The following is a 25,250-nucleotide window of genomic DNA, read 5'->3' as shown; positions in this document are numbered from 1 at the left end:
TGATTAATTTGTGTTTAAATCCTTTTATAAACACTTTTCCTAGAAAACAAAACTGTTCATAGTTCATATGTATTAGCAATGCTATAACTGTGACTAAGGAGGCAGTTTCAGAATACAGTATGTAGGTTTCCTGGTTATAAATTAAAACTGATAAAAAACACTGCAGCTAAAAATCTGAGACTGGGTTTTTATAAAAACTTACCATTTGTACTATTTTGAAAATTGTTTATAGAGGGGACTAATGGATTTTAAAGATCCCTCAAACTCACTGATACCACACCCCTAGGAGTTAAGGAACTTTGAATGGACCAGTTTTTAAAATAATTCAAGGACAACTATTTTTACTCCTAAAAATGTGCCACATTGTATGTGCAATCTGAAAATCTGAAAAACAGGAAAACTATACACCTAAATCATAAATCCCTAGTTATACTTACATCTTTCAAATAGAACAATACAATTTGGGCCTGAAATTTCTCATGCTTGATCTCACCTCAAAGCTGAATTGTTTTTGAAAGTTTAATAAAGATCCACTTGACTATTTTCTGTGATCCAAGCATATATGCGGATTGAGATTTGGTGTGATATGGTTCAGTACATGAAAATCCCCAACCTGCAGTATTGCATTAATAAAGCATCATGGCTAGTGAACAATTGGAATATGTTGTTTCACAGCACCACTTTACAATAATTCATACATTCTGGCATTGCTCTTAGTTTATATTTATATACTGGTAGATCTCTGTCCACGCTCATTTCAATATCCTGACAGTAACCCTTACTGCAGTGAGATATGAACATAGCTATTAAAAAGTCCTGTTTTGTATCGGTGATATTTTTTTCAGTATGAAAAACAAAGCTGTACTGAACACCAGTATGTGGCTTGATTCTGAGAGGAGAACACACAACTCTCACTCAAGTCAATAGCAGCTACGGTTGCTCAATATCTCTCAAAAACAGACCCCTAATTTGTTCTAACAGGTTTCATGCCATCTGTGGAACACTGTCAGTAGGATACAATTGTATATCTAATGAGAGCACCAATAACTTACATGCTCATGGTTTAAAGAGCCAAATTGTGACTCACAGGACATGCCCACACAGGGTAGTAAGGAGGTGAAAGACTTACTCCCTGGCATCAGCTAACCACAGAGACTGTAGGGAGGGAGACAGCAACTTCTACTCCTTCTTCTGTACACATGGGTGAGAAGAGGAGAGGAAGTAGATAGAGCCTTGACTCTAACCCCCAATCCAGGCAACACTCACCACTGTTGAGCTAGAGTTTAGAGAGAAATAAGGTACACAAGGTAAAGGAGTAAGGGGGAATCAGATTGGTCTGCTCCTGCAGCATCATAGCTACCCCTTACTTAAGGTTTGTGGTAAATCCACAATCTATAAGGATTTAGGCCCTAATCTTCGCTCTCACCCCGGCAAAACTCCCACTGACTTCATTGGGACAGAGAAATATTGAATGGAAGGCATAACTTAAATTCAGTATTTAATTAGAGAGTTGGCTAAGTTGCAATTAATTATTGAAGTCATGTTTATTAGGAAATATGTATTACAAGCCATTATACATCAAATATATTGTAAAATGTGTCTGATATTTATAAAATATTACATATAAAAACTGAAGTTAATCAAAACATCATTAAAATGATGGAAGTGACTGGAAGTTGAAGTTACACAGTCAGGCTGGAAATAAGGCACACATTTTTAATACTGAGGGTAATTAACCATTGGAACAATTTACCAATTTTAAATCAAGATTCGATGTTTTTCTAAGAGATCTGCTCTAGGAATTATTTTGGGGAAGTTCTATGGCCTTTGTTGTACGGGAGGTCAGACTAGATGATTACAGTAGTCTCTTCTGGCCTTGCAATCTACCTATGAAGTGAAGTTGCAAAGTAAAGCATTCAATAGTTAGGAAATGCCAGAATTAAAAGACAATCCATTTTATCTTGTCCCAGACAGGGGTTTCAGGCTGGTCTGTGTGGCTGATTCAGAGGGCTGGAGAGCATGCTCAGTGCAGATGCAATGTCCAGAGATTTTGACATCCAGCCTTCAACAAGCTCCACTGCATGTGTGCAAATGTGATTTACTGTGGTCTTTATAACCTGCCAAATCGATTCATAGATATAGGCAAGGCTGGATTTAGGAGCAAGAGACCCAGGCAACTACCTGAGGTGAAGGACTTGTGGAGCTCTGGGCTCAGTATGCTGTTTTTGCTGTTAGCGACAAAAGGGAAAATAGAACATTTCAAGTAAAATATTTGAAGTAAAATCCATATGTGGATTCATTTTTCACTAACCTGCTAGAGTGTTCTGGACCTTATGTGGACAGTCCCGATATCCGGGGCTTTTTCTTATAAAGGCACCTATTACCCCTCACCTCCTATTCCTATTTTTCACACTTGCTTTCTGACTACCCTAATACAAGATGAAGGGCAAGAGTGAATTTTTCCCTACTGTTCAGCACTGGGGACTGAGAGCCATGATTCTTGGGTTCTCATCTCATTCTGATATTTATCTGCTGGGTGTTTTTAAGCAAGTCTCTTAGCCTTTTTAGCCTTAGTTTTCCCACTTGTAATATGGTGATAATAACGCCTGTCTCAGGGGGTTTGGTGAGCCCTTAGTTAATGTCTGTACAGCACTGTCAAAAAAAGGCACTCAGTAATTGCAAAGTGTTATTTTTATTCTTATCGACACATCCACAGAACAGCTGCACATTACAGAAGAGAAGAAGTGGTTTAAAAACAAACATAGCTGCCAAGAAGTGCCTTGCCAGAAAATCACCGAGGCATTTGGCCTTGTGCTGACATCTCATCCAAGGTGTGGCAATATCTCAGTACTACACAGCCTGTTCTGCCTTATTGCTTAAAGTGCAGTTCTTCTCTGAAAACTAACGGAACAAACAGTACCTCTTTACACCACACAGCTGCTTCCTTTTTGTATTGTGTTATATCTGCATTCTGTAATTACAAATATAATTGTTCATAGCTGTCTTCTTATTTTAGCATTGCAGAATCAACACAGCTAGCAGAAAGTGAGCTGAATTCTATTTCATGTTCTGCATAATCAACAGAATTATTAACTAAGGTCCAATCAGTTACATCTGTGCAAAGCCGCTGAAGGCAATAAGCTCACTGAGGCATACTTTGATCTGCAAAAACTTTATTTTCAGCAAAGAATCCCGTTTGAGTTTGTAGGGCTAGGATGGCAGGTAGAAAATGACATCCTTTTACCTGTAAACCAAGAATAACATGGAATACTTGAGTCAAGAAACATAGGACCCCACACAATGCTGTTTACTTTTTAGAGAAAAAAATTAATATTATTCTAAAAACATGTAAGCATTCTCAGTTAAACATGTTAACATCCTGTGCCGCCACATCATTAGCTTGGCTGTCCTGCCTGCTGATGAGTAGTGTCTATGTTCCAAGTCATCCCATGTGCTGTACTGTGTGGAGGGAATGAAGAGAGTACAAAATCTTCCCAAATGCCTCCAAAAGGAAGCAAAGTGAAGCAATGCGTACTGTTTTCCATATCATCATTCTGCGTCCATAACAGGCCCATTTGAAACAAAATCACTACGGCCAACTCCAAGAATTAAAAAATGAATTCATGCCTCAACAAATCATGAAATTGGATGAAAATCATGATTTGTTTTATAATCTTTAGGATACACTTTTCTGTTTTTCTAGTCTTTAAAACTCAGGTTTTACAGCTTTTCTCAACAAACATGAAGGCAAGAAACTTGCAGAAAGCAAGCAAGCAGACAGTCTTACATGAGACAAGTTATGGAGCTGGGACATTAAGAAAAACGCCAAATATCACAAGACTTGTGATAAAGTTGTGAGAGTTGACAGTACTGTTCACATTTACCCATAAAGTATCCCGGTATTATCAGCCCTCACAGTTTTATCCCAAGACTCCTCATGCTTGGTGTTCTTCTTAAAGCCCCAGCTTCTGGGCTGGTGATTACATGAGACATTCGGCATTTTTTTTAAACAATACATTTCTTAGCCAACATGACTCCAGAAAGGCTCAAAGCTAGACACCAAATAAAAAGAATCCCAAAGGTATCATTTTTTTTAAAACTATTTTTTTTTGGATGGCAGACACAAAGGTTTTTGAACTGGTGGGGGTCAACGTCAACAACAAACAATGCCCCCCACATGCTCCTCCCCCCCATTTCCTCCCACTCAGGCCTCTCCCTGTTTCCCATCTCCTCCCCCAAGCCCCGCCCTCTATTCAGGCCCCGCCCCGTCTCCCATCTCCTTCGCTTCTTGCTCCAAGCCCCACTCCCTACTCAGGCCCCGCCCAGTCTCCCCTCCTCCTTCCCCAAGCCCCGCCCTCTATTCAGGCCCCGCCTCCATCTCCCTTGCCGACTGTGCCCGCGCTCCTCCCTTACCCCTCGCGTCGTCCCTGGTTTCCGTTGCGAAGGAAGCGGCGTCTCTGGTTGCCAAGATGGCGGCGGGGCGGCCGGGCCCGGGCTCCGGGGCCGTGGGGGCTCCCGCCCAGCACTGACCTGGCGTGTGAGGGAGCGAGCGGCCCGCCAGCAGGGACTGTCATGGGGCCGGCCCGGCGGGGCTGAATGGAGCCCGGCGTGAGGGCCGCGGGGGGCGTCAGCCCCGCACAGGGCGAGCCGGGCGCTGCTGTCCCGGGCGGCCTCGGCTGGAGGAGCCTCTTCCGCCAGTCGCCGGACAGCGCCCTCCAGAGCCACTGCGGCACCTCCGCGGGCAGCACGTGCGCGTATCCTTCGCCGGCCCGGGCCGTCTGGCCACGGCGGGCTCTGCCGGGGATGGGGGCAGGGCAGACAGGCCTCGCGGGAAGGGACATTCCGGGGACGGCCCGCCTTCCCCCACCCCGGGTAAGGTAGACGGGGCCCCCGGGACGGGCTCACCGGGGAAACAGAGAAGGAGGTGCATGGAATGGGCCCCTTGAGGAGGAAGGCCGGGGACGGCAGGACAGGCCCCATGGGGTGGCTCCCTGGGGATGTGTGGGACAGGCTGGATTCAGTTGGCCCGCAAGGTGGCTAGGTCAGGAAGAGGTCAGGTGAGGCTGCCACCCCAGGCACGGCTAGGACTCCGGATTGCTCAGCTGCTCTCCCGTTTAGGAATTGGGTGGGGTTTGTCCAGGGGAGGGGCATATCCTCCCAAGTGGTTTTACAGCAGGGCCCTGTTTACACTATTGTCAGGGTCCCCACGTTACACAGCCCCTGTGATGCCCACCCCCCAATATGCTGGCAGTATGGGGTTATTCATAGATTCCAAGGCTAAAAGGAACTATTGTGATCATCATGCAGCAAAATATTGTGATATTACAGCAAGGTATATGGACATAAGATACACTCTCTTTTTAGATTTAGCCTTTTAACATCAGGCAGAATAAACCTGTATCTAAAACCATTTGGGGACTGAAATTTCTTTCTCTCTTTCTCTAGTCTTGCATATAGTAGCAATTTTGGGGACACATCTCACTGTTGCACAAATTACTGATTCAGCTTTACCTGTGATGGCAATGATGGGAGGAATCCTACTGTAGACAGGGCACTCATACTCACCAGTGTTTTTACTACTGTGTCATCAAGACTTGCTCTAATTAGACAACATAGCAATAAAAAGGCCTGTGCTCTGTGTACACTTGCACTCCCATTGCTGCATCTCCTGGTGCTACTTTATCAGTGCAGTAGTTGGCAACTACCAAAAATGTCTAGCCTCTGTGTTTGTTTCTCTGCTCTCTATATAACCTTTGTGCCTAATCACTGTATTTCTACTGCACCTATTGCTGTAATGTCTAAGCATATGGACAGTATCTGATCAGGTACTATTATTATTTATTAAGTAGTGATGTACTTGGTTTTGAATAAGACAAAGCAAAACACCCAGTCCTTGATCCAAACATTTTATAATCCAAAATACAAAGATCATATTAAACACCTACAGTTAGGACTTTCAAAGATGCTTAAGGTGGTCAGGCACTCAATTCCCATTACATTTTAATGGAAGTTGGGTTCTTCAATCCCCAGGACTGGTTTGAAAATTCCAGGCCTAGGTATTATAATGACAGGCACTTTACAAATTCCTTAAACAGATGATATTAAATGAAACATTCATAGGCTTAGGGTGTGTATTGGTGCCCCAGTAAAGTAATAGCCACAATGCTAAGATAAAGCAAATATTGAACCCTGCTTTGCATTTATGGTATAAATATGTATTTTAAGCGAGAGTTCCAGAGGGGTAGCCGTTTTAGTCTATATACAGCAAAAACAACGAGAGTTCTGTAGCACTTTAAAGGCTAACAAATTTAATTTCAGCAGGCATAAGCTTTCGTGGGCTTCAGCAACTGCATCTGAGGAAGTGGGCTGAAGCCCACGAAAGCTTATGCCTGCTGAAAATAAATTTGTTAGCCTTTAAAGTGCTACAGAACTCTCGTTGTTTTTATTTTAAGCAAGATATTTAAAGAATTTTAAACTGGAATTGCTCATTAAATTATAGATTAAACAATGACTATTGAAGGATTTTTAATTTTATTTTAGGAAATATTTTCCCTTTGATAACCTTACTGTCTGGTAGGTAGTTCAGATAATAAGGAATGATGTATCCTCAACTCTACGTAGTAAAGGTGTAATTCCATCTGGTAACATCATAAACCAGGAGTGCAAGGCCTCGATAGTTGTTAAGGTCATAGAAACTCAGCGATGGAGTTACATTCTTAATGTATTTATATTTAGGCAGTACTTTATTTAATATTAGACATTTGTGAGAAGGAACCACTGAGTAATTAATTTCAGGAATCATCATTTAGTTGCTCATAGATAAAGTTTACACTTTCTCAAAAAAGTACATAAGGCTCCAGTCATGCAAAAGGAACCATGCTATTATACCTATGAAAAGTCTCATTTTAGATCTGTGCCTAATTTTTTGAAACTCTTTTGTAATCAATCTAAAACTTAATATGAATACTGAATAGGAATTTCAAGGATTTTAGCTACATTTTCTATTGTCCTTAACATAATACCATGGTCAGAACTTTAAAATTTCTTCTTGAAAGAGATTTAGAAGAAGAGCGTGAAGCTTTACTAGAGGATCAAAAAATATGTCGGAGTCGGGCACGAAAACATTGTATAGAGACAAACAGAAGAAGAAAGTAAGTAATTATAGGATTTGGTTGAGGAGGATTTTTGTATTTTGTTTTGTAAGAACTCTTCATCAAGTTGTTAGATACTGGATATATTGACATTGTTATTCTCACATTTAAAAAAATCTGTGGATCTGAATAGAAGCACTGTTCCATTCCAGTTTGTTATAGGACACCCAAAATATGAAAAATATGTGAGTCACCTTCAGAGTTTCTCATTATAATGGAAACACTTTAACTTTTCCTTTAGTTAGCTTTGTGGATCAGAATTACCTTCCTTTAGCAATATTTCTTCATATCCTGGCCTGATCTGCATTCCTTGTGTTCTCAGAACTCTCATAGGCTTTAGTGGGAGCTTTGTGTTTGCAATAAATACAGGATTGGGCTCTTTGTATTTTATTTGTAATAGTTACCTTGTGTGCATGGGCAACTCTGAATTTTCTGTCTCTCCTAATACACTGTGAATGCAAAAACATGACACTTGGCTAAGAATGATCAAACACAAAATTTTGACTGGTGACCTTTAAAAAGAATAATAAACTAAATCACAGCGGCAAGATAAGATATTTTGCTTAGTTTTGTTACATCACTGCTGGTACTGCTATGCAGTTCAGATGTACACTGTTCATTAACTTATTGATCCTGAAATATTATACAATATACGTTATATACATTATATCAGTGTAACAACAGACTGTAGAAGTCTGTATTTTTGTACTGGACTGCTATCATTAAATTGGTATTCATGTAGATGTTATATGCAGTTCCGTGAGAATTCCATTATAATAGTAGCCTTAAGAAATATGCTGTTTCTAGATTATGATCCAGGTGAAATTATTAAATAATGTAGGTAAAATGTACATAGAATAAATAATTGGTTATAGTATGGCACCTGAGTTTACATTTATCACTGATTGAGCTGTAAGTGTGTTGTGACAGTCTTCCCCTAACAAGTGGAAGATGAAACGGAAACTGTACCTGTTCTGCTTAGCAATCTGAATGTTGTAAAGTTCTCAGCGTGTATAAATTGTGAAATATACAAAATATAAAAAACTTGAAAATCAAGAGCCACTGTTCCATTTCGTGGGAAAAAAATAAATTAGGAACTAGCAAGCTCCTTGAGTTTTTTCTTTCCTCCCAGTTGTTCCATTGATAGGGATGTGCTTTATCTCCTCACTGCTGGGTCATTGTGTTAGGCCTGCATATTTGGCGATATGCTGGATTCAGAATACTTACAAAGGGCAGAAGTAATCATATGAATTTGGCAGCCTCTGTGTTGCCTTCTGGGTTCCCCCTGCTCCCTGGTAGCCTAGCTCCCCCAGGACTCCTGTTGCCAAGTGGCTGCACCAAAACTCCTTCCTAAGGGGTTTGCATGCATGTAACAGAAATTACTCTTGGTGCCACTAGCTGTAACTTCACATTTATATCTGATAAAAAAATAAATCCATTTGGACCTGACAGGAGCCTACTGCAGAGCACCCAGCTCTGCCCCCTAATAGTAGTAAGATCCCTCTGGTGTTTGGGCCTATAGAATATAGCAGAGCTGCTATTCTCTTTATCTGCCTTTTTGTGTTGTTCGCATATTGTTCCCTGCTGCATCCCGGAGAGGAACATGTGGCCTAACATTTTTACTATCACTTTTTAGCAACACAATAACTGTGTTGCTAAAAAGTGATAGTAAATATATAGTAAATATATGCAATAATAATAATTATGCAAATAGTAATAAATAATTAAATAATTGCATTATTAATATAAAATAGTATAAGTATATACTATTATGTAAATATATATTTATTATATTATCATAATATAATATATATTCTTTGATATATATACTATATTCTATATAATTATATAAATAATGTAATATTTAATTATTAATAATTAAATAACAATTAAATAATAAATAATAGTAAATATAATTTGGGATAGTCTGAGATAGCTCTGAGTGCAGAGAGCTATTTTTGAAGTCAATGAAAATTCCTCATGTAGAAGACTTGCAGGTTTGAGCCCTTTATTTTCAACCTTTTCCATGTTTACTGATTCTGCATAGTATTTCTTAACTTCTGAAATTTCACAGTGAGTTAGAATTTTCTCTTTAAAGCCATATATATAAAAATAAACTCTCACATGTGCTGTTTATATCCCATAGTACTATTACAAATGAAACCGTATGTATTCAGTTAAATGATTAAACACAAAAGTATTGAAACGCATGGCCTATGTACAGTGTTCAAATTAGTTGCTGGAGTTGGGCAATTGGCTCTAGACTCCTTATGAAGCTGTCTTTATTATCCATAGAAATGGCCACATTTAGTAAAATTTACAGTCAAGTGTTTTAGGACCAGTATATGAACTACTTTATAATCTGGGTAGTAAATCTGCCTATTGTAATCTGGGTAGTATATGCCCACCTCCCCAATTCTGTATTCCCTTTTTAAAGATATAATTCCATTATTGAAAATTTTTCAGTGGTACTGCTTTGCAGAATACAAACTACGTCTTTACACCCTCTTCTGGCTCAGTAGCCCCGTCTTCTGCTCTCCCCCAAGCTGTCAACCTCAGTGTTCTTGATACAAAGTGAAAGGCACTTCAGTTTCAGAGATGTAGGGAGTGTAACGCTTTCAAATTTTTTAGACATTTTTAAACTACAAAAAATTTGAGGCTGATTTTTTATTGCTGTGCACCTTGTAGTAGCGCAAAATGGGCGTTAAATACTATCTCATCTGTCAGTGGTTTACGTTCACTTTGTAGTCACTTTGCACTAGTTTAAAAAAAACATACAAAGTGCAGGGCAGTGGAAAATTGGGTCCCAGATGTCTATCTCTAAGGTTATGTCTACATTACAAATGCAGCTGCAGCTGTGCCATTGTAGCACTGTAGGGTAGACACTTGATACAGCCATGGAAAGGGTTCTTACATTGCTATGGTAAATCCGCCTCTCCAAGAGTTGGTAACTAGTTTGATAAAAGAATTCTATCTAACTAGTGGTGCCTACACTGGAGCTTACATCAGCTTTACTGTGTTGCACAGGGCATGAATTTTTTCACAGCCCTGAGTGATGTAGTTAGGTCAACTTAACTCTGTGGTGTAGACCATGCCTAAGATAGATTGCAAATATCACCTCCATAAAACATGTTGTTTTCATGCACATTGGATAAGCAGAAGTAATTGGCATAAGTCTTCTTTACACTTCTTCATTCTCATTCCAAGTAGTAACAAGTGTTTAGTCTACTTAGGACTATACCGTCCATCACCTGCTTGTATAATTTCATAAAACTAACCAGAAAATATTTCCACCATCTGCTCAGTCTACTGTTTTTAATATCAATGATACATTTCCACGTAATGTCTGGGCAGTGCATTGTAGGTGAAACTGTTAAACCTCTTAAAGTCTCAGATTTCCAATTTGCTATAAACACTTTGGCAGCTATTGCAGAAATTGCTGCTTCACTGGATTGTTTATAGTAGACAGAAAAACTAGGTTAAAACAATAAAAGTAAGGAAATTCTTCTAACTCCTGCTATTTTGCCAGTATTACATCTATGATATGGCAGCCCTTAGTCAGGGACCTAAGGAGAATGGATGATATAGCATGTTGTTTTCAACTATTTTTGTATAAATTGCCATTCTAAAATTTGTAAATTCTCCAGCAGTAGGGGACAGGAGCCCCACCCAACTCCTTTCCAGTGCTCAGGAGTATGGAAGAGATATGTTACACCATACTCCAAAGTAGTTTTTAAACATAAACAGTCCCAAGGCTAGATAGGAAGTTGTCCTCTCTCTCTTTGACCTACATACTCCACTCCAAGGCTGTAGGATTTCCCATTGTCTATGCAGAAGACAGATCCAGCGTATGAATTTGTAGATCAAGTAAGCTCTCCTTTCCTTGAGTTACAGCATAGAGAGTTGTTTTTTAAAAACATTTTTCAGGCTGGGTAGATCTGTCTGCTCTTTAGCCAATATTCACTATTTTCACTGGGCTGGGTGACTTAGAAAGCTATAATGTTCTTTTCCCCCCACATTAACTGAACCATTTGGGATGTCCTTAGACATGCCATCACTTATTGACACCATCTTCATACAATGTTGTTTATTTTTGGTGTATAAAGTACAAATGACTTCAAGTGTCTGTATAAAAATAATCTTTATTGCTTAGTAAAAGATCATTCGTATAATATAATAAAACATACCTCATGATGCCCTTGTTTTATAAATAATAAAACGATCAACAAGTATAGTAATCATACTTTGCAGTTTCATTTGAGAATCTGACAGCACTGTACAGGGATTAATTAATCTTCATACCATCTCTGTCAGGTATGTAAATGTGACCCATCCATGCCTAGGGTAGCCACCTGAAAATGCCAAGGTCAGGGCAGACTGCAAAAGGAGAGCAGATTCTCCCAGCACTGGTGGGTAACAGTGAAGTTAGACCCCCCCAACCACCACAAACTATGCTTCTGATTTCCCATACTGGTTATCAAGAAGCTAAAAACAAAAAATACACAGCCCTCTTCACTGCATTTCAGTCGCTGGCTCCCAATAAGCCATTAGGTCCAGTAAAGAGATAAGTTATTTAAACTCTATTCCCTTTACCAAAATGTTCTCTTGATCCCCAAACAGTCAGCCACATTGCCAGATCAATATAAGTTTGGTTCTTATCCAAAATACCACGCTGCCAGCCAATCCTTTAGTAACTAAGGCCTGGTCTACACTAGAGAGTTTTGTCAACAAAAGGTGATTTTTGTCAACAAAACAATCCTGGTGTACACACTGCAATGACCCTTTTGTCAACAAAACTGTCGTTTTGTCGACAAAATAAAACCACCTCGATGAGAGGCGTAGAGCTTTTTGTGACAAACTTTTAGTGACAAATCATCAGTGTAGACACTGCTGTATGTTTTTGTCATGGTAATCGGCCTCCAGAAATGTCCCACAATGCCACTCCTGACCACTCTCGACAACCATTTGCACTCCGCTGGTCTGCAGCCACCCACCCATCCCCTTTTGCAGTCACAGTAATTTTGGAATTTTTATTCCACTTTCTGCTTGGTTAGCATGGAGAGCTTGCATTTCATCTTCCCAGCTGACCATGCCAGCTCCATGCAGCAAATGCTTTCCCGCTTGGAGCACACTGGAGCTGCTGACCTTATCAACATTTGGAAGGAGTCTGCCATGCAGTCCCAGCTCCGCTCTAACCGAAGGAACTTTGATACCTACAGCCAGATTTCTCGTGCCATGGCAGAGAAGGGCTATGAGTGAGACATGCTGCAGTGCCGAGCTAAAATCAAGGAGCTGTGGCAGAGCTACCACAAGGCCAAGGAGGCAAACAGTTGCTCTGGTGCGGAGCCAATGAGCTGCTGATTCTACAAAGAGCTGGAATCCATCCTCAGCAGCGACCCCACATCCACCCCTAAGACACCTGTAGACACCTCCATGGCCCTGGGGCCACCGAATACTGAACTGAACCGAACCCCGAGGAAGAGTCATTGATGAGGAAGTGGAGCTAGAGGATGACCCGGAGCCAGGGAACAGTCCGGTTGCTGAGGTTGGGAGTCAGGAGTTGTTTTCGACCCCAGAAGGCTACAGTCAGCCCCAGCCCTTCAGCTCAGGCGCTCAGGATGCAGGAGAGGGGAGTTCTGGTAAGTGTTTGAAAGCTGTTGCTGCTTGTGTACTGGAGGCTAGGGGGTCCTTAGCTTGGCTAAAACATACAGGTTCTTGAAGGGATAGAAATGCACAGGAGTAGCTGTGTTTCCTTGTGCTTTCCCATTCCCTTGCACATCTAGGCAGTACAGCTGAGAAGCACGTTAATGCATGCTGGGATTTCATGGGTATCCTCTGTCTGGTATGATGTCTAGGAAACTTTCTTGGAGATACTCCCCGATTCTCTGCCTCAGATTCCTGGGCAGAGCAGCTGTGTGTCTGCCCCCCTTGTTGGTCACTTTCCCATGCCAATTGGCAATCACTTGAGCGGGGACCAAAGCAATGCACAGTCATGCAGCATAGGGACTCAGTTTGAAGCTGCACACATGGAGGAGATGCATCCTAGCATCCTTGCTGACTCTAAGGAGCAAGATATCTGCTTCTATGGCCCCTGCCTATGGAGAATGGTGGCACAATTTGAAATTTGTTTTCCCCATGTACTTGCATTTATGCCCCAAGTGAGTACCCACCCAGAACCTAGACCTACTTGTATGGTCTTGCCCTCACCCCTCCAACTCACCATTCTCATGCTTATCAAGGAGCAGTACTCTGCGCAGGAGGACAGTGAGAATGAGGTGTGTTTCACAGTGATTCATGTGCACTGTTAGAACACTCACAATTATGGTTTTGTTCATTATTTCTTGTTCTTACACAGATGTGACCTTCTCAGTCAAGGCCCCTACATCGGTGGACCGCCTACGACTGATAAGGAAGCAATCCTGGAGAAGCAAAGAGGAGATGTTCCAGGAACTCCTCCTGTCCTCTGGGGCATCCAAAAGAGAGGAAAGGGCATGGAGACAATTGGTCAGAATCTCAGAAGATGGACAGACAGGAATGGAAGGAAAACCAGGAGAGAATTTTAGCTGGCCATGAGCGAATGATCAAGGCCATGGAGGAGCAGACAGAGCTTCTAAAGACAATAGTGTCATTGCAGACACAGTTCATGCAAGCTCGGCCCCCTTCGGCCACGACATAACTTCTTCTCCTGTACCACCAACTCCCCCTAGATATTCCTACCAAAGTCATGGACTATCTCGCTACCCCCTTCATTCCACCCCCTCAGACAGCTATGAGAATGATAGCTGGATTTACATGCAGCTGTCATAGCTGGCACTGTCCCCCCCTCCCCCACTACTTCCCACCTCTAGGATTTGTGTTGTGTGCTGTTTTATGTTTAATAATAAAAATAAGCTCTCAAAACAAGAAGCACTTTTTATTTATGTGTTGAACATGATATATGCACCTACCACCTGTCATCGGTGTTCGGGCGCACCGGTGCTTGTCAGTATAGGCTGCGTGTGTGTGTCCCCGTCTAGGTGCTGTTCCAGCTCTGCGCAGGTAACTGAGACAGCACTCACGATTGAATGAATTGACACAACCACGGATTAGCTGAGCAGTGAAGGCACTTGGTCTAGGTTTATTGCGTGTGGCACAATGAGAAGCGACCTACAGAGTATCTATGGGTTAGTTTCCTATATGCGGCGTTACAATGGACACAGCCCAATGGCGGGACTTTCTGTTATCCCCTAGGCTGGACCAAGTCATTCCCTCTGACACCCTCTTTTATACACTGTTACAGACAATTTCATTCTGCCCCCTTCGACGCAGGTAGTTGTCACCCTCTTGACATAGGTAGTTGCCACCCTCTTGACGTAGTCTAATACCACCCTTTACCGTACATTGGACAATTTGGGAAAAACAACTCCATTTATCACCTTATTAGACATTTCTATTAATTAAAGTGTCATTTCAGAGAGTCAGTTATCTCTTTGGTGTTAGGATGTCTTGGTGCCTTCTGCACCTGCTATGTATTTTTAGTAATATTTTGATATTAGTAATATTTTGGAAATATGTATGCTTGTAGTATCAGCATTTTCTCCTTTCCAATTTCTGTCAGGTCATAAGTTCACAGGCTGGTTTTTGTTAACTTGTTTTTTTCCATTTATACTCCTGTTAATGTGGCTTTTTCCACTTAGGCCTTAAGCCTTAGCCTTTTCTCTAGGTTGCAGGCCTTAAGCTCTCACTTCTTACTACACCACCGACACACATGTACAGCTGTATAGTGGTCGTAGAATGTCACAGCGCAGTTTCAGAAAACACCTGATGGGTTCTCATTGTCAAAATGGACCCTCAATGCCTCCCTTATGCGTATGCCCCCCCCACCCCGTTGTGCCCCTCTAATACCCCTGGCATCTGGCTGCTCATAATCAGATGCAAGGCAATCCACTTCTGCTGTCCACCCAGGGGTAAACTTTTTACCCTTAGCTTCACATAAATTATGGAGCACACAGCAGGAATATTGTCCTCATTTAAGTCCAGCCTGCCATAAAGGAATCTCCAGCGCCTTTAACCTGTCAAACACACATTCAGTGTCATTCGGCACCTGCTCAGACTGTTATTGAAGCGCTTCTTGCTGCTGTCCAGGTTGCCTGTGTAAGGCTTCATGAGCCATGGCATTAGTGGGAAGGCTGGGTCTCCCAGGATCACCATGGGCATCTCAGCATTCCCTACTGTAATCTTTTTGTCTAGAAAAAAAGTCCCTGCTTGTAGCTTCTGGTACAGACCAGTATTCCTGAAGATACAAACATCATAAACCTTCCCTGACCAACCCATGTTGATGTCAGTGAAACGCCCACGGTGATCCACAAGCGCCTGGAGTACCATAGAGAAGTACCCCTTCCTATTGATGGTCCAGTGCCAAAATCGGGGTATGTGTGCCATCTATTGCCCCACCACAATTAGGGAATCCCATTGCTGCGAAGCCATCTACTATTTCACACACATTGCCCAGAATCACAGTCCTTCACAGCAGAATGCAATTAATGGTTCTGCACACTTGCGATAACACAGCTCCAATGGTGGACTTGCCGACTCCAGACTGATTAGCGACTGACTGATTAGCGACTGACCGGTGATTGCCACATGTTTCTCCACCGAGATGTCAGCTCTCATTCAGGTGTCCTTGTGCTGCAGGGCAGGTGCCAGCTCCGCACAGAGTACCATGAAGGTGGCTTTGCACATTTGAAAGTTCTGTAGCTACTGCTCGTCATCCCAGACCTGCAGAACGATGCTATCCCACTATTCAGTGCTCATCTCCCGTGCCCAGAAGCGGCAGTTAACCATGTGCAGATACTCCATGAATGAATGCGGTGCTGTTTGTCTGCATGTGATTCAGCAGGTCAGGCTCCTCAGATTCATGTTCCAATTTGGAGCTAATGATGTACTGTGTGACCAGCCGCGATGTATTCAGAACGCTGAAAGCAACAGTGGAGAGTAGTGTGGGATCCATCTTTTCAGATAGAGGTGGTGGGCACACAGTAAATGGTGGAGAGCCATTGAAAAAATGGCACGAGTCATTGTGAGCAATACAATGAATGATGGCATGGAAATGCAATGCACCATGGGACATTGAGTCAGCACCCATGCTGCTCTGCACTCCTCTCCCTCATCCCAGAATTCCTAGTGGCAGAAGCTGCCGAGTTGCATAGTGGGATAGCTGCCCACTATGCACTGCTCTCACTATTGATATTACAGAACCGAGTGTGGACATATTTTTGCGAGAAAATGAGTGCTATGTGGACACGAGCGAGCACTGTAATTATAGCACTTTTTTATCACTGAAAAAACTACCATTGACCAAACTTTCTAGTGTAGACAAGGCTTAAAACTAAAGGTTTATTATAAAAGGAAAGAAACAAACAAGGTGAGAGGTGTTATATGATTAAAGCAAGCAGATACATACAAATGATTTGAAAGTCCATATATATCAGGTTGTCAGTAAAACTGTGGCGTTTGCAGGCTTGTATAGTCCCTCTGGTGTACATCCAGTATCTGGGTGAGTCTCAGTCCTTTGTTTCATAGCTTCAGTTGCAGATGAGTTGGTACAGAGATAGGAAGAAGGGATGAAGGCTGAAGAGTAAGACTGAAGACAATATGGATGTTCAGCTGCCTTTTATGTCCCTTTGCCTTGCTGCTTGTGGAAATTTATGGAAACATTATGGAGTCCAGGATTACCTGGGCAAGTCCAGATGACTAATAAGGTGTAGCCCCTGAATTCTTTCCCTGGCCTTATTGTACCTTTCAGTTCCCTTAATGGGCCATTAAGCAGCTTACTGTTGCTGCCATCCTGTCTGGGGTGTCGCCCAGAAACACAGCATAAGTTGAAATAGAGGTGCATCCAACATATCCATAACTTCCAATACAGATATGACACATACACGTAAACAATAGCATCATACTTAGCAAATTATAACCTTTCTAATGGTATCTGACATGGCCTATCTCATATGAATTATTGTAATTTTGAAATATTAGTGTTAAATAATATAAATAGTCCCCCAATCCAGACAGCGTCAAAGTAAATAGTCCAGTTTTACGGAAAGGTTAATTGAGCCACAGAAATGTTCTCTCTCTAGGCACCCCATGCCACCAAGTGTCCACTAGTTTTGGATGACCTTTCAGTGCTCAGTTTGATACATCCAGGCCTAATTTTTGGAGGTGCTGAGTTCCTGCAGCTCCTATAGACTTGCATTGTAGTTTGGGATGTTTCTCTGAAAATCAGAACCTAAGTGTCTCAATTTCAGCATCCAAAACTAAAGCAACATCAAAATTTTGGCTAACTTGCTTGCTCACAGTCACACAGCAAGTCATTGGCAGAGTTGGGAATAGAAACCAGAAATCTTGATTCCCAATAACTTTTTCTAACTGCTAGGGAATGTTGCTAGCTTTCTATGAGATAGATGGACTGATTGATATTCCTTATGCAGTCATAATTGCCACTAGGGTCAATGGAATTTAGCATGAGGAACAGTGTAGTACAGGCCCTTTATGATAGGACTTTTATGATGTAACTGGTTTTTAGGTGGCCTAAATTCAAATCTAAATTTAATATAGTTTTCTTGTACATGTCTTCTTTTTCCAGTAGGTGGAGAAAGAATACATGGACATTTCAAACAACATTATGTTCATATCTGGGCACATTTCAGCTTGGACCACTCAATTATTTACGGTCTCAAGCAAGTAGAAGGCTATTATCATATCGGTCTAGTAGTGGATCCAGTATTAATCTGATGTTTGTGGATTGCAAAATACCTTTTTGGCATAGACAAACCTGCTATTAGTTGTTGGGGGCCATTTCATGACATTGGTTTTTAAGTGTAAGTCCTCATCAATTTCAGTGCGAATTTAGACTAAACATGTTGGGAATTTTAACCAGGAGATGAGCTTCTGGTCATTGTGATTCCTGAGCAGCAGAGTTAAAAAATTCGATCAAAATGGTCACTGCTGCAGGAATATTTGTTTGAGGGCTTGTTGTTGGAGGACTGCTTATCGTGGTAAAAGTACTTCGGTGTCCACACAGAGTTTGTGCCAGATGAATTATACTGGTAGAGTGTTTATGTCAATCTTGGAGCTGGTTGTTGTTGTTAGTAATCCAAGGAGGATTAAATTACAGTAAACTAATACCACTTTACTCCCAAGTGAGAGCATCCATAGTGGAGTTGATGGTGGAGAGGTTAACATGCTACTTTTCCAGGAGAAGGACTGGCTCTTGAATTTGTGTAATTTCTGAATAATGGGAAGGTTCCCTGAAGTCAGACCTCTTTCCACTATCTGGGAGAATCCTTCCCCCAGAACCAAGGGTCTGTGGAGATCTGCCAGCTACAGCTCTTTTCTGGACCAGCATGTAGTTCCTGATAACCTGGACTACCTGCCAGTGTTCGGGAGTTGCCTGTCCCTAGGAGTGTATCTTCTAGCTCCTTGCTATGGTGAGCTCTCCTGAGAATTCTTCTCCTTAGGAGCTTCCTACCTCTAGGAACCTGCTCAGTTGAATTCTGATAACCCTTTATGAAGCTCATTAGATAATTAGTTGTCAATCAGGGATTTAATTCATACCAGGTGGGTTTGATTTGGCTCATTCTCCCTTACAGAAGCCTGTCATTGGTTGGCTGGTCCCTGACTTTCCTCAAAAAGCCAGCCTCCCTCCCCCTCCCCCCCTACCCTCACTCCCTCCTCGGATAAGGAAGCTAAGCCCCCCATGCTAGATAATCTGATAGGTATGTCAACTGCTGTGGTAGTTTGCCTTTAAGGAATTTTTAAAACGAGACCTCCTCATTATTCAGAAATTACACAAATTCAGGAGCTAGTCCTTCACCTGGAAAAGTAGAAGATATTATGTCATTGACTTTTACTTGTTGAGAAGCTTCCTGAAGAACAGAGGATCAACTGAGTAACTGTGTTGCAGCTCTACAGCTTTACAATATGGGTGTAAGGCAATAAAGGGATCACTTGAAGTCACTTTGTATTGAAAGGCAGAATTGAATAGGAACTGACTCTATCAACCACCTGTGATGCTGGGATGGAGGTTTGCTTGTATTTTCAGTGAGTCTTAGGTTAATAAACTAGACCCTCAGAAGGGGCATTGTTTCCTATAAAAAGCCTCATTAAACTTATGGATGACAGGGGAAACTGAGGCAGGAGGCCAGCAGAGGGTGTTATAGGATAGGTATGCCCTGTGACATAACACTCTTTCTTGTGAAGCATCTGGCCACTATCAGAGACCAATACTGGTCGGAACTGCTTGGCAATTCCTATATACCTCTCATAAGGGAGGGTCAGTCATCGGACCAAATATAATCAAAAAGATTGTGTTATGACCCCTCTTCTTTGGCACTTGTAGGACATTGTCCTGTTTCAAAAATGTTCTCAATTGAACCCTCATATTCCAGTTATCCTGCAGTTTGTGTTGCACTGTAAGCTTTAAGAAGTAAGTTTTTAAACTAAAAAGGATATTACAGTATTGTGCACATAGTTTTATGAAGGCATTTCTCTGAGTGAATTATAATTCCTATGTAATAGTTATGTTTATCAGAAACACAGGATATCCTATTATTTTTACTTTTTAAATAGAGCACTTGAAGAAAAACAGAAGGAAAAAGAAGAAAAAGAACTAAGATTTAGAGAACAGATCCTGAAACAAAGGAAACTAAAACTTCAAGAAGCAACTGAAAAGTTTCAGCGTGCTCATCTCCCTATTTCCCAGCGCAGGAGAATAGGTTTGGAAATTCATTGCATTATGTAGTGAATTATTATACTGTATGTACTTGTCAATGTGATGCTTTCTCAGGGATTGTGAGCCCAGGATTGTGGGTCACCTTGTTACCCTCCTTCCTCCAGTGAGAGAAACATTTGCTTGTGCTTAACTTGGTTCAGCTCCTTGATATCACCAGTCTATCAACTACCCAAACAATCTCCTCAGGGAAGTGCTAGCCCTCACCTTGCATTGCCCATTAACAGTAGGTGCACCCCAATCCTTGACCACCTTGAAGTATTCCCCTGCAGTGCCCAGCCCTAAACCACTGGTCACTCACAGAAATTACCAGATAAACTATCCCTAAAGAAACAGTGCACACACCTGCCTATTTGATTCAGCTGAGGATCAGCTCCAGTGTAATCTCGCAGCACAAATATATTTATAGTGAAAACAAACATGTTTATTTTCAAAGGCTATGATTTAAGATATAGTGAAAAAGGAAATGATGGAAATAGGTATGGTTACTTATAAAATGAAGTATAACAGTTAGTTGATTACAGTCTATGCTCTCAACTTATATAAATCCAGATCAAACTGGATTCATTAAGGATAGACAAATGTCAGACAATATTTGGAGAGTAGTTGGAATCATTCATAGTACGAGATCAAAAAAGATCCATTTCTCTTGTTATCACTAGATGCAGAGAAAGCCTTTGATAGAATAGAGTGAAACTTTCTGTTTTGAGTCCTGTCCTACAGGGACTTTGGCCCATAGTTCCTTAAATTGATAAGTGCTCTTTACACCATCCCAAAAGCAGCTGTGCAAGTTAATGGAGTTAAATCTCCCCTTTTTGAATTACACAGAGGGACTAGGCAGGATGTCCATTGTCTCCTTTACCTTTTGCACTGGTTATGGAACCTTTTGCACAGAGAATAAGGAACAATGGATCCATCACAGGATTAAAACGTTCAGGAACACATCAGAAAATAGCATTATATGCAGATGATGTAATATTATTTTTATCTAAACCAAATATTTCCCTAAAATGAGTTTCTAAAAAATCTAGGACTTTCGGAAAGCATCTGGATTTAAAGTAAATTATGCCAGATCTGAAATGTTAGCTGTCAGTTTGCCAGACTCTGAAAAGGCTTTCTCTGCATCTAGTGATAACACGAGAAATTAATCTTTTTTGATCTCACACTATGAATGTCCAAGTACTCTCCAAATATTGTCTGACATCTGTCTCCAGAAAATGTTTGGGTACAAATTCTATACGATACTTGGGAATTCATATCTCAAACAACCTAGAAGAGCTCTGTGATTTAAATGTCATACCACAACTTCTGCAGATGAAAAAAGTATGCAATTTTTTGATTGGGAAGAATAGTCACAGTCAAAATGAATATTCTGCCAAGGATATCTTTTTTAGTTTAAAATCTTTGTGTGATTATCCCAGATAAAACCCTAACAGGAATACAGAGGATGTTGTTAGAATTTATATGGAATAAGAAAAGACCAAGAGTGAGAGTTGATACTTTGTACAGAGCCATTAAACAGAGTGGACTACCTGTTCCAAATAGTCTATAGAATCTATGGAATTATCAAGCCAGCCAGCTCAAATAACTAGTGGATTGGGGGCACTCTAACCCAGCAAAAACTGGGTCTTTATTGAACGAGAAAATTGTGGCAGTGTACACATTGCTAAAGACTACCAAGGATTAATAAAAAATCACGCCTGCCAGAAATTTTACACACATCCTTTAGCAAAGGATATTTTATGGGTTTGGGATAGAACTAGAGATAAAATCAGTTCTTTTCCCACACCAATGACAGCCATTGCAAATAATACAGATCTACTGAAGTGCGAACTAGAATGCTTCAAAGACTAAGAGAGCTGTAGAATAAATACAGTTGGGTAGCTATTCAGTAAATAAACCTTTCTAACTTATTTAGAGATCAAAACTAACTTTAACTGGCCCACTATCCCCGAGCGCCAGTACTTTCAAGTCAGGCACTATGTTTTTCAACTTTCTAGAATACCTGTTTTATACAGAAAGCTAACTTTAATAGAAGTGATGGCATCTGGTTAATTAGGAAACAAAAAATTATAACTAATTTATATCAATCTTTGCGGACCGTTTTCCTAACAAAAAAGTGTCCATATATGACAACTGGTAAAAGGTTGTGGCTAGACAAATTACCCTAGTGGAAAGGGTTTTGATCTAGAAAAGAGGATCAACAACCTCAGTCTGTAGCACAATAAAAGGAAGTTTCTTTAAGGTGCTGTTTCAGTTTAATCTCTCACCAGTCAGATTAAAAAATATAGAGAGACAGAATGGGGATAAATGTTGGAGAAATTGTGGTGAAAGAGGAGATGTTATGCATGTACGGTGGACACATTCAGTCATTAGAGAGTATTGGAATGCAATCCATAACCAAACAGCACAAATTGTTTCATATTTATTACCAAATAACCCTTTGGTAAGCCTCCTGGGACTCCCTAGTGGAAATGGTCACACAAAAGGAAATGAATTTATCTTTCATCTACTAGTAGCTGCTCTGCTATTGGTAGCCTCTCACTGGAAAAAGAAAAATAGCCCAACCATTAAGGAATGGTTCTAAAAAATATGGGAGATTGTGATTATGGAAAAATGTACATGCCAATTCCATACTCAGCAAAATAGACAGAGGACAGATAGACACATAGATATTTGGTTACCTTTTGTTCAGTACTCAGGCAAAGTACATTCACCAGCAAAAAGCCCAGCACACCTGTCCAATTATTTTGAATATTAACATTTGATAAACACCTGATCTGTTAAATATGTGTATATAGAGATTTAACCTAATTTAATAAAATCACTAGAAGCAACATAGGTGTTGTAATGATACTTACTCTGTAAGATGGTAACACCCTGTTAAATAGTGTTCTGATTACTATATTCCTATATAATGTGTCTTTAAGCAAAAACTAACTGTTGCAATGGTTGTTTTGTTTCTTAAATTTACATGTTAAGGATTTGTAAACTTGCTAAAACTGCCTAAATAAATAGTTTTTTGAAAAAAGCATAACATGCTTCCAAGGGTCTAAACTTAACTTTAACAGGCTAATCCTCATATCTAAAGTAGTTTATCTCACCTAAAGCTATCTCCCAGCATCTTCAGCCAACATGACTGGAATTCCCCTTTCACAAATGCAAAAAGCGCTGTCCTTTTTGCATCTTCAAAGAAGGATAAAAAAGGGGTAATTTTGCTGCTGCCTTATATCCGCATAGTTAACTGTTTTGTCCCCAGAATCAGGATGACCCCTGGTGTACTGCCTGTATGTTGCCTTCACAGCCTCCTGTAGACATGGTAAGCAAACAGGTTTCCATTGTGTTGGCTTGCAATGCTTATTTTACATGTGAACCATAGTAGACGTGAATATATATCCTTTGTCTCAAAACCTCTTTGTCAACCGTGCTTTGACTTAGTCTTTAAAAAATATTTTCCAGTATAGAAACACAACCTTTTAATGTCATCCATACATACATCTCTCAGTAGATATGAAGATCAGTATGACATAAGCTTTTCTTAGATATCTCATGTGAGCCTTTTTGGATAAATGCTATGAAAGCAATGTGTTGGAGGTAGTTAGTTTGTCAGGCCTGTCAGGAGTTACTGTTACAGTCATTACAGTAACCATTTTGCCAGTTGTCACTGAGGAGTTCTTAGGATCACAGTCCATTTATTAATTAACTTCTTGAAACAATGTAAAACAGGAGTAAATTCCCTCAAGTCAGTGCAATTTCACCAATGTAAAACAATATAAGGGAGAAAAGAATGGAGCTCAACTTTTAAGAAGTAAAATGGGATAGAAAATACTGAATTTTTTGTCTAAATACCTGTTCTGCTATGAACTGGCTTCTTGTATTCCAATTATAATATGTGTCATTATATTAGGGATATGTTACAGTTTAACTTTTCTTATCCTGTTTCCATTGCACCATGCCCATTTCTCATAGTACTGTGCTTTCACAGATGTTTTCTGTGTGTCAAGGGCATTGAAAAGTTACTAGAACATTGTAATGATAAATTCATTTGAAAGCAATTTCATTTGAAAGCAATGTAGACTAAAGACAAATGACAAATTGTCAAATCCAGATCAGGCTCCTGAATAATCCATATTTAGGCATCTAAATAGAATTGGCACAATTTTGTCTGCAGAGGTACTGAGCAACCCAGCTCCTACTCTCGATCAAACCATTTCTGTTTGTTGTTACTCTGACTTTAGGTATCCAAATTTGAAAATTTTGGCCAAAACATTTTATTATAAAGTTTTATAGAATGTTTCCTGATGTTGTATCTTTCCTTTTAACCCACACAGTCCGGAGAAAACCAGCTCCTCGATTAGAAGAGGCCCTTGAACAAATTCAAGGATCAGTTTTAACATCAGGGTTATATTTATCATCATCTAATAGGCACAAAAGTAGCTGCAAGTAAGCATTTCTATTTGTTCTATTGTTTTTTAAAAACTACATTATTTAGTTAATACATTGCAATATATAGCAAATAATTGACACTACTTTTCTGGAAATTTTTGGCAAACTATCTAGTGGCAAAAAATTCTGTTATGAGAACTGTTAAAATGAAATTTTTGTGCCAGATCCTTAAATTGTTTGAGGTCTACTTGGCACAAAAGTAGAGGAAAGGAGGCAACCTTTTTCACTCCCCTAATCCTGGGGGCAACTGGGGGCTCGTTCAATCCCCATCATAAATTAGAGCAGCCTCAGGGCTGTTCTAGCCTGCACCAGTAGCAGTGACTAACAAAGGCCATTCTACTATCCCAGGACTAGAACTGGATCAATAACGGATTTTTTTTTTTTTTTTGTTCTTGGGCAGTTCTGAAAAATAAAAAGTTTTGTTTGGGGTTGAATTGAAATGTTGAAAAAATTAAAATCTGATCAAAACGAAACATTTTGTTTCAACCTAACTTGAAATTTCTTGTTTCAAATTTGGGCATTTTAACAAAAGCAAGGAAGGAATTCACAAACAGCAGGAACGAGGAGGAGGTGGTACCCTCTTTAGAAGCTTCGGCCAGTGTTAGGACACTCACCTGGGATACCAACTTTAATTCCCCTGCTTTCTCCCTGCCTGGTATGGAGAAGGAATTTGTACTTGGATCTCCCATGTTGCAAGAGAGTGTCCCAGCCACTGGGCTATGGGATATATGTGGCACTGGAATTTCTCAATCTCTCCTGTTGAAGCTCTTCCACTGGTAAAAATAGTTAAATAGTCATTGGAGCAGGGTCTTGAGCTTGGGTCTCCCATATCGTAGATGAGTGCCCAAACCACCAGGGTATAGAGTCATTCTTTCTGTCTTTCCCTG

General features: G+C 40.6%; 1 protein-coding gene and 1 long non-coding RNA gene across 2 annotated transcripts in view; one reads left to right on the top strand and one right to left on the bottom strand.

Annotated features, from left to right (window-relative positions):
* Window positions 1-2,673: 2,673 nt before the first annotated feature.
* On the bottom strand, window positions 2,674-4,988 carry LOC137165756 (uncharacterized). The gene is made up of 2 exons (XR_010923484.1): window positions 4,414-4,988; window positions 2,674-3,244 (listed from the first exon to the last, which is right to left on the bottom strand). It is a non-coding gene; the product is annotated as an uncharacterized lncRNA (long non-coding RNA).
* The window catches only part of CEP126 (centrosomal protein 126), a 71,605-nt gene continuing 50,951 nt past the window's right edge, over window positions 4,597-25,250 (top strand). The window contains exons 1-4 of the mRNA XM_067567167.1: window positions 4,597-4,754; window positions 7,032-7,151; window positions 19,758-19,903; window positions 24,249-24,360. Of these exons, the coding sequence (XP_067423268.1) occupies window positions 4,597-4,754; window positions 7,032-7,151; window positions 19,758-19,903; window positions 24,249-24,360 (536 nt within the window). The remainder of the gene's footprint in view (window positions 4,755-7,031; window positions 7,152-19,757; window positions 19,904-24,248; window positions 24,361-25,250) is intronic.

Source organism: Emydura macquarii, unplaced genomic scaffold, assembly GCF_026122565.2.
Source record: "Emydura macquarii macquarii isolate MOO-44397 ecotype Brisbane River unplaced genomic scaffold, CSIRO-AGI_Emac_v2 contig_318, whole genome shotgun sequence".
In the NCBI taxonomy this organism is placed as follows: domain Eukaryota; kingdom Metazoa; phylum Chordata; order Testudines; family Chelidae; genus Emydura; species Emydura macquarii.
This window is presented reverse-complemented; position numbering and strand designations above follow the sequence as displayed.